Below are 9921 nucleotides of genomic sequence, written 5' to 3' on the forward strand. Positions count from 1 at the left end.
CTCATTAATATTTACAAGGGCAGGTGTCAGGAGGATGGAGCCAGACTGTTCTCAATGATGTCCAATAATAGGACAAGGGGCAAGGGGTACAAGCTGGAACATAAGAGGTTCCAAAGAAACATAAGGAAAAACTTATTCACTGTTCAGGTGAGGGAGCACTGGAATGGGCTGCCCAGAGGGGTTGTGGAGTCTCCTTCTCTGATGATATTCAAAAGCCACCTGGATGAGTTCTGGTGTGACCTACTCCAGGTGGTCCTGCTCTGGCAAGGGGGTTGGACTGGATGATCTTTCGAGGTCCCTTCCAGCCCTTGAGATTCTGTGACACTGGTCTGGCTGAAGAGAGAACATTTTGTAGCCACACCTGTTTTCTTAATGAGTAAGATCAAAACAAGTTTGTTGCTATGAATATCTTTACCATTCTTCTTAAAGTACTCAAGTGCTTCCATCTACCTAGTATTAATATTCATAACTTTGGACATCTTAAATTCACAGGATACATGAATGATTCTATTAAGTTTTCAGAAGTTCTTCTTCCTGACAAGGCAGCAAATAAACTGAGTCAGGCATTTACCTTCTAGCATAAAGTGCTGCTTCTGTAATGCAAACACCACCAGACAACTGCTGAGAGCTAATGCAGCCCTTATCTTGCTCAACAGGAGCTTGATTCTACGCATTTCTCAGCAGAAGAGCTAACTTACTGATTTCTGCTTCTAACGTTTGGTGGCATCATTTCTTAAGCAGAAACTAAACCACCAGCAACCTACTGCTGTTATTAGCTAATAGGCAATGATAAATTGCAAAGAAACACCGTGTGCAGAAGGAATACATTTTTAAAGTTTGAGGCAACCTACTTCTAAAGGCAGCTGTTACTGACTCATCTCTTGGAAATTAATGAATTCCATGTTCTTTGCTAATTTAACAATTAAGGCATAAATTGGATGGAAAATGTGGCAGTGACCTTGCTGCTTTTCCCATAACATGAGAGCCCTGTGGACAGTTAAACGTGTCTCAGACTTCAACCTTGAGCCCACACTTTATAGTGTAAAGGCAAAACACCCTTTGGTGCAAACTCTGAAGCTGGAATAATTCCACAGAAGTTATGGAACTACTCCTTGTTGCCTATTGATACACAGGGACATCTGGCTCATAGTTCTTGTTCAAGAGACCTGTAACTAGAATCTCCTATAGGAATGAAATATAAAGCTTGGGAACAATATTATCTAGCCAAAAAAGCTCAGGAGTGATTTGCTACTGATGATGTGGTGTGTAATCTCCAGATGTCTGAGGCATTAAGGTAAAGAGGAAAATTAATTACAGGGGCAGATAGTGACACTCCACCATAGTTAGAATGGTATTTACAATGCAAATTTCTGTTGTTTGGGATTTTTAAGGCTTTCTGTCTCAGTTACACTATTGTGTAACTGAGAAATCAAAAGCTTTGATTTCCAGCTTTTGTCAGGATGTCACCACTTTATTATTTAAATACATTTTTCTCTGCCAAATAAAGGCATTGTGAGAATATGACAGAAGAATTGGAACTTCTGAAAGCACAGTTTCTGATACCGTGGTAAACAATGCAAAAGCTGCCAAGAAATCTTCTAAAATGAAAGAATAGTATTATTGTCTTGTCTTAACACTGAAAATAAAACCTGCATCAGACTTAAACCAGGAGTTGTCAGCAGAAGAGGAGAATGTGTTTTATTAGGGATTTCTTTACAAATATTTTCAGTGCATTATTTATTTTAATTAGTTTTATTCTAGATTTCTTTAAAATTTCTGTAAAATCTTGCTCTTCCAACCATCTTCCCTCATCTCACCCCACCATCTCCCCACCAGAAAAGAAAAAAAAGGAGACAGAACAAAAATAGCTATAGCTCTTTTCAGAATGATTACCCTGAAAAGTAATTTGCCTCTGCAGAAGCTTTTGGGATGGCTGATACATTTCATACCACTTTGCATGTCATTTGCTTGATAGTGATTTGGCCCCTCCATCTCTTGTCCTCCAGATGTAGAACTAGAGTCCACATGTTTACTCACATAAAAGTCTGCTCACGGTCTTGTAAGTTGTTTGTGTTAATCTAAAAAGCATTTGCATAAATCTGGCAGCAGCACAGCAGCCACTAAAGTCATGTATCTTGGTCATATGGATATGACAACAATCGCTGTATTTCCTAAATCATTACTTACCTCCACATCACTTCAGTGGAAGCCACTTGCTCCTCTTTTGAATAATCAAAGGGAAACGTGTTTGTTTCTATATCATGACTCTCAGAATTCATGATTGTAATTCAATTCATCGTATCATTTTGATTCTGTGATTCTATTTCTTCACCAAAATGATTATTAAACACTGGAATAGGCTGCCCAGGGAGGTGGTGGACTCACTGTCCCTGGAGATACTTTAAAGAGTTGTAGATGTGGTGCTGAGGGACATGGTTTACTGATGGGGTCGGTGGTGTGTGGTTAGTGGTAGGACTCTGATCTTAAAGGTCCTTTCCAACTAAAATGATTCTATGATTCAGAATATAAAAAATAATCATGGGACAGCTGCCAGCAAAGATGTTTTGTTTAGCAGTTTATAACAACAACATATGCAGCTAGTTTATTCATTTTGCTGTTCCCGTTCATTTATTAATGTTGGGTTAAAATATGTGCATGGAAGTAAAACCATAAAGGGAAATCAGGAGCAGGTGTTCTCTATGGTACTGGATCCAGATGTGCCTAACTGGAAGGATGTAAATGGTTTTAAAAACACAGATTCATTGACCTTTTCAAAACCTGGATCTTTAAGAAATCAGATCTTACATGGAGTTCCTGAGTATACTGGGAGGTTTGGAGTGTTTCCACACTAAATGAGGCTCCCAAACCTATTTTGGTGCAAGTCTGGAATCTCATATTATATAATGCTCCTTTTCCCCCTCCAGTAATCCAAATCTCTATCCATTTTCTGTAGTTTGAGTTGTGTGATCAGCTCTGCCTGCAGCAAATCCTCTGGCTTGTGTGTCTTCAAGTGTTTACCTGGTTGGAGAAAGGGAAAAAAAAAGAGCAAATTTAAGTCAACTTGTGAGCTAAATCATTTGAAGAAATCAAGTTCACTTGCTCCATGAGTGTCTCCTTCCCCCTTCATCCTGCACAGCCAGCTTCTGTGTTATTCTTCTTCTAAATGGCCATTTTGAGTTTCTCACCATATGGCTCAGTGTGTTAAAGCCAAGTACTTGGTGCTTATTGTGAGGACATAGAAGGGCTGCCAAGGAGCAGCAGGATGCCCAAGGATTAAATTGTGCCAAGTCAGAGAGAGAATGTAAGGTGGGGGAGACAAAAAAGGGAGAAGATCAGTAGAAGATCACTAGCAGTGGTAATAGAAGTGGGGGGTTCTTCCTGTTTGCTTTAGGCAACCTGAATTTATGTGCAGTTTGGAGGCCAGAAATCCAGGTTCCCTGCGTAGGGACTGGAGAGGCAGAGCCAAACAACAGGTATAATTCAGAGCATTTAGCCAGCAGTTGACAGACTATAATCCAAGCTACCCAGCAGATTTCTATTCCTAAGAAAACAGTGAATTCAGTAGAGTTTGGCTTTACATCCCCATCATCCCACTTTCCCACCCTTCCATGCCCTACAAAGCCTGTGTGAAGCAGTCATGCCACGTGTGATCACACACATCTCCCAGGGGCACTGGGAGGGACAGAGAAAAAGCCGAAGCAATTTCATTTTCAAATTGGAGTTTATATTCATGACAAAGTTTCCACGGGGATCTCCCAGCTGGAGTAAAAATACTGAGCTGTCGTGTGTACCTGTTTCATTAAAGCTAGATAGGTTATTGTGAGCCAGTGGGCAGATCCACTTTTAGGGCAGAAAAAGCCCCAAACCTCAAGCTGATACTAAGCAGTGGATAGAAAATAATGAAAAAAAGGATAGATAAACCAATTCTTCCTTCAAACAAGGACAGTGAAGAAGAGCATTCCCCTGCTTTGCCTTAAGAGAGACCTTTCATCTTCAGTTCCTGACTTGATTACTTGCCCCACACACGGGGCTTCTGATCTCTGCTGCTCCTCAACAGGACAGGGAGCCTCAAATGCCAGTTCCTGCTCCCTGTGCTCCCTCTCTAGATGCAGCCACTTCTTTCAGAGGCTTGATGGCATTAGCAGACATACTGCAGTGCACACGTGCATCTCAAAGGCCTTTTAACCTAATCCATATTTATAGATCAACTTAATTAAGTATATCTTGGGAAACCTTTGTTTTGCTGTTGGTTGTTTGCAGTGGCTCAATCAATTCCAATTGCATCCATATGGATTATAAAGTGGGTGGCAACTTGTGTCAGAACTGCTGTGATTTCTTTAAATTAACCAGAGGTAACATGACATGCTCTTGACAAACACAGTAATAGCAGTGGGCAAGCACATGACTGTGGAAGAGTACACATAGCCTGGCATCATCATCCCCAGAAAAACCCTGAAGACAGGGATTTGCTTCGAAATTTAGTGCAGATCCAGTTGACAAGGGGTCGATTAGCTTCACAATGAGCAAATGCAGCACTGTCTTGTTTGCTGCAAGAGAAAACAAACAAAATGTCAATGAAAAAATTACCCCTTTGCCAGAGGGTTTCAACACAATCCAAGTAAAGAAATAAAGCTGTACATTGTGTTGCTTTAAACTAAAACGTAGGTCTAGTGCCTTAGTGTGTACCAAGGTAACCACGTTTTTCTTTCCTTAGCCCACTCTCTGTCTAAATTCATTTGCTTTTTCTGCAAAATGAAGAACAAACCCACACAAAAACACTGAAATCCCAGCTTGTGCAGCTGACTACAGGCTGTGTGTTTAGTCCAAAGAAGTTATACTAGGAAAAGTCAGTTGAGAAGTGAAATGCCCTCCCAAAGTGAAGAGCAAACAAAAATGGAGGACAAATATAACTCATTTTTTTAAAGCTCTAATTTAGAGTCAAATGAAAATATTTTGTGTTGCTACACGTCTTTCTGAAGTCAAAGGGCTATTTGGATGTGTTTGCTGGCAAAAAATAGGCTGGCTTAATGTCTGCAATTCAGCTAATGTTGACTTGGTTGCTCTAACTGTGCAGATTTAGATGTCTAAACACACATCTCAGAAAGGCAAGCCTTACATGCTTTGGATTTTTTTTTAATGAGCAAGGACTGAATTATCAGTGCTTTAAAAACATGCCCAGTAGCTCATTTTATATGGTATTTTAGGGCTTGGGATCCATACTGTCCCAGCCCAGTTAGAGTCAAGATTGTCTCTCTCTCATTCTTCCTTTAATGCAAATAGGAATAGCTCACATCTGCCATAGCTTGGATCTGCAGCATCTGCCTTACTTTCTCCTATGAACTTTTTAACAAAGACTTGGAGGCTTCAGGAGAGGGGTTTGTGTTGAATCCTCAGTGTTTCCTATTGACTGGCATATGTAGCTCTGCACTCACGTTGCTGTTACCCAGCTCTTTATAGGATGTGCAGACATCAAACTTGGGTTGTCTGTGTTGCTGTGGGGCTGTCTGTGTTGCTGTGAGGAGCACCGTGTGCCCGACGCAGTTACAGCAATAGTGGAGTGGAGATATTTAAATGTGTTGAAAGTGGTGAGGTTATTGACTTCATTTTGGCAAAAGCAGCCCACTGATCTTAAGCAACAAGGGCCACAGAGTCAGAGAAAAAGATGATCTGCTGCATTTCCAAGCATTGGATTCTACAATTTCTGTAGGTTTCATTCCTTCCAGTCCTGATAATCCACGAAGTTCTGAAGCCTGGAGACAAGTGTGAGGCAAAGTCAGAGCAAAGAGCAAGATCCATTTCATCCTGTTATTTATCTGAAAAAGTTCTCTCTTGTTCCTTGCACTAAACACATGCACAACAGGCTTTAATTCAACATGCGCTTTGAATTGGTTCAATCAGGTGATCCTGCTAGTAATGCCAACTCTTCTTTTGGGAGGAGGATTTTGACTTGGAATGTTCCTATTTAGTTAATCTGTTGACAAACAGTCTTCCATATTTCATTGTTTCCAAAGGAGGAAATTTAATCATGTGTACTCGTTCTGTTTCTTAAACTGCAATGCTCTGGCAGAGTGCACTTCTGCTGTACTTCCATATGTGCATGGAATAAACTCATTTTCAGTAGAGGTTGTTGTGGATATCTCCCATTTAAAAGAAAAAAAGGGATTTAGATGGCTGCAGGAATAGTTAAGTGATGTATAATGGGGATGCACCCAACTAATTTAATTGGGGATTCAAAGTAATGGACTTGCACGGTATTTGACATTAAAGACTTTGCAAATGTAACAGCAAAGCTCCAATTGAATGTCCCTTTTCCCTCTAAATAGATGTACTGATTTATTGCCAGTGCCTGAGATACTGTCCTCTGCATGGAAGAAAGGACTCAGTGTCAGACTGCAGTGTGAGCAGTAAGGACATGTGGAAGGAATTGTAGCTGTGGATGTGTAATTCCTGGCCTCTAAATGTGATCCCAGCTCAGTGGCTTTCCTTGCCTGGGGCTTCCTGAATGGGCCCATTTTCTGTTGGAGACAGACAGTGTGTGTGTTGGCAGAGCTAAACATATCCTCTGTGCTGCCAGAGCAAGGATGCTAGGGACGTCAGCTGAGAACAGAAAGAAATGGTTGAAAATTTACCCCCAAGAGGCACTCGGTGAACATTTTTGGAGGGTCCCATTCTGATTTTATGAGCAGCACCTTGGTGCACTTACAGACCTTAAGAAGCCAGCCAGTCGTAGACAAGGGCATTGTCCAATTCAAGGTGTTTGAAGGCAACAGCACAGCCTATGATTTTTACTGTAATATTACAGATTTGAGGAAAGATCCTGTATTTTGCTGAGGTTTAGGAGTTACTGTAAGGACTGCAACCACAGTGCAGAGAAAAGTGATTTTAAGAAATGATTGTGATCCATTGTTTGGCACAAGAGCTTGAAATATCATTATCATGAGAGAATATTTTTGCAGTGCTTCCAGGGATGGTGCTGTGGCTACTTCACTACGGGTCTGGTCTGTCCAAGGCCATGGTGTTGCCCTTCCAGTGCCAGGAATGGCATCCTCCGGTTCTAGAAGGCAGATTGAACTAACAAATGTTGTGACTTTTCCACAGCAGGGCAAGGTTTATCAGTTTACAAAGAAAAAAAACCCCAAAACATGCTGAGATCTTGGCTCTTCCAGACAAATCAATGATAGCACTTGAAGGTCTGAGGAGGGTCAGCAGCCTTTTCGCACCAAGGACTGTTTTCTCATTTCAGCCTTCTCTGAGTGTCCACAGGGTTAACTTGCACAGGGCTTATCTCCCAGGTTTCTTCTGTGGTGAAAGAGGCAAAATTAGCTTCTGCTGAATGCAAAGCTCCTGAGAAGGAACTGCACATTGGTCAGGATCCAGGTACAGACAGGAGCTCATAGCTGGGATGCTCTTGAGACTGGGCCTGTTTTTGTACCATGCTGTGCAGAACAGCTCAATGTTGTGCCCAGGTGCCCTCCAGCTCTGAGGACACCAGTTATACATGATGCTAATTAGGACAAAACTGCTTTCAGCCTCAGTGCTTCGTCCTGCTAACACAGCACTTGCAGAGTGTGCCTCAGGGGAAGTGAAACTGGTTGTGGTGAGCAGGAGGAGCTGAGGAGCTCCTGGGGATGCAGTGTGTGCTTGGTGCTGGGGAAACAGACCATAGCACACCACCAATTTTGCTGGGATTTTGTTTGCTGTGCCCTCAGATCCTGAAGGGTTTGCGTTGGTTTTTTTTCATGCACTAACTCTTGTGTTTATTTCTGCTTTTCCAGAGGAAGCCATGAAGTATCACAGCGGGCCTCCAAAGAACGCATACATGGAGCAGAGCTTCCAAGGCTTGAATCCTGTCTTGAATATCCCCATCAGTGCTGCCCGTGTGGACCAGGCCAAGAGGAACGCGGGGCTCGTGGGCGCCCGGCTGGAAGCCTGGGTGGACTCTCTGGTCAGCAGCGTCTGGTCGGCCGTGGACATCTGCAGCACCGGCCCCACCGCCTGCCCAGTCATGCAGAGCTGTGCCCAGACAGCCTGGAGCTCCCTGAGCCCGGACCCCAAATCTGAGCTGGGGCCCGTCAAACCCGACGGTCGCCTGAGGTAGCATCCGGCACGCTCTCCTCTGGCATAGGTTCTTAAAAGGGAATTTAACCTTGCTCGTATGTGAATCTCACACCAGGTTTCAGAAACCTGAGGGAACGTTATACCTTTTTTGTTGTTGTTGTTACTTATTGCAATATAAGTCATTTAAACAAACAAACAGAGTTGTGACAAGGCCTTTGGCACAGCCCTCTCCATCAGCTCTGTCAGGAGCAGCTTCGGTCGTCCTGCAGGCGACCTCACACCCGCTGCCTCTGTGGGTTTCAGACCAGTAGCAGCAAAGCCATGGAGAGGGCAGTGAAGGAGCAGCTGCTAAAAGTGGGGTTTTTACAAAAATAAATTCATCTGTACCTCTGCTGTTTCATAGGCTGTCATTGTTTTGCTACCATGAGTAAATCACAGCAAAATTCCCTTCTACTTAAGTTTCCTGGGGGAGATTGGTTACTGCAGGCTAGAGCCTGTATGGCCACATTACCTCACAGAACGTGAAATAATTATGGTACACTCTCACTCTTGGGGGTTTATTTTAATTTTGGACTCAACTAATGTCTCTTATCCTTGTTAGCAAAAACAAGCAAAACCAGAAACTTTCAGATTATTTTCAGAGATGGTTTTCTCTTTTTTTTTAAACTAATTTCATTGTAAACTCTAAATGGAATCTGTGTTTTGCTGTATTAGTCTTTTATGTCTTGTGCAGTCAGGTTCAGGGTCTGGGTACTAAGAGTATTAATGTACAGAACAAAGAAGCATTTTGGATTTCAGCCCTTTCGAATCTGCAGGTTTTTTCCTAAGCCCAGCAGTACCTAAGCATATTTGCAGGCTTCAAGTGTGTATATGTAAGTTGGGGCTGGGTTGTGAACTCTGCTCACACCCTTTGATGATTTTTCTGGTGAGCTGAGCTGAGTTTTTTTCTCAGGCAGTGGAGTTAGCACAGAACCATAAAAAGGGTAGAATTGGGACCTAAATCTTTAACATGTTTCTTCCCTAATTTGAGTAGTAGCTAGTAAGTTTTAACACTAGTTTCCTCTCTTGATCTCAGATCTGCCAGCTCTTCATGAAGAAGGGTCCTTCTAGGCTTGTGCAAGGCAGCTGGAAGGCTGTGCAGGACATAAGTTCCTGACTAAAGCCACCAGCTGACTGTGAAGGAAAGTAATGCCATGTTCTTCAGTGCTTTTACTTTATTCTGCCAACAAACTACCCTTACCTGTCTTCAGAATTTCTAGCAAGATGTGTCCTGTTTTCAATAGACATCTCTTGCATCATTTTAAATTACATTTTCTACTGGAGGAAAAAAAAAGTAATTTACATTCCAAGAACTTTAAAAAATATAGGTTTTTATAGACAAATTCATTTCCAACTAATGCATTTCACATTAACATAAAACATGCACTTTGTTGTTGTCATCGTGATAATCTCTTGTTAACAAAAAACAGCTATTAATTGGATTAATTGGAAAAAACAATGCCGTCGATGTGCTAAAGTAAGGGATCTGTTTACCTTTCTGTGTATATGGCTAACTTTCTGCTGATGAGAGTTAAGCATCCACATCAGGAGGGAAGCAGACCCTTAAATCATTCTGTAATCACATTTCACAGAAAGGTTGAATTCCCTTTTAAACAACAGTTGCAAGATGAACATAACACACAGTTCTCAGTGGCCTGTAGTGTATCTCTCTCTCTCCATGGTATTGGTTTAAAGCTACTTGCAGTTTGCTTTGGACTTGAAATTGCGGTGTCAGCTGTGCTGGCATTAAGGCAGAGCATTGAACTGTTTATCTGGCACAAAAATGGATGCATAGAAGGAACGATTTAGGTATTTATTATTTAT

At 42.0% G+C, this 9921-nt stretch overlaps 1 protein-coding gene across 1 annotated transcript in view; it reads left to right on the top strand.

Moving 5' to 3' along the window:
- Nucleotides 1-8133, top strand: part of XYLT1 (xylosyltransferase 1) — a 199319-nt gene extending 191186 nt beyond the window's left edge. Inside the window, exon 11 of the mRNA XM_061993235.1 lies at nt 7776-8133. Within this exon, the coding sequence (XP_061849219.1) occupies nt 7776-8098 (323 nt within the window). The 3' untranslated portion in view covers nt 8099-8133. The remainder of the gene's footprint in view (nt 1-7775) is intronic.
- Nucleotides 8134-9921: the final 1788 nt, after the last annotated feature.

This window comes from Colius striatus, chromosome 3 (assembly GCF_028858725.1).
Source record: "Colius striatus isolate bColStr4 chromosome 3, bColStr4.1.hap1, whole genome shotgun sequence".
Classification (NCBI taxonomy): Eukaryota; Metazoa; Chordata; class Aves; order Coliiformes; family Coliidae; genus Colius; species Colius striatus.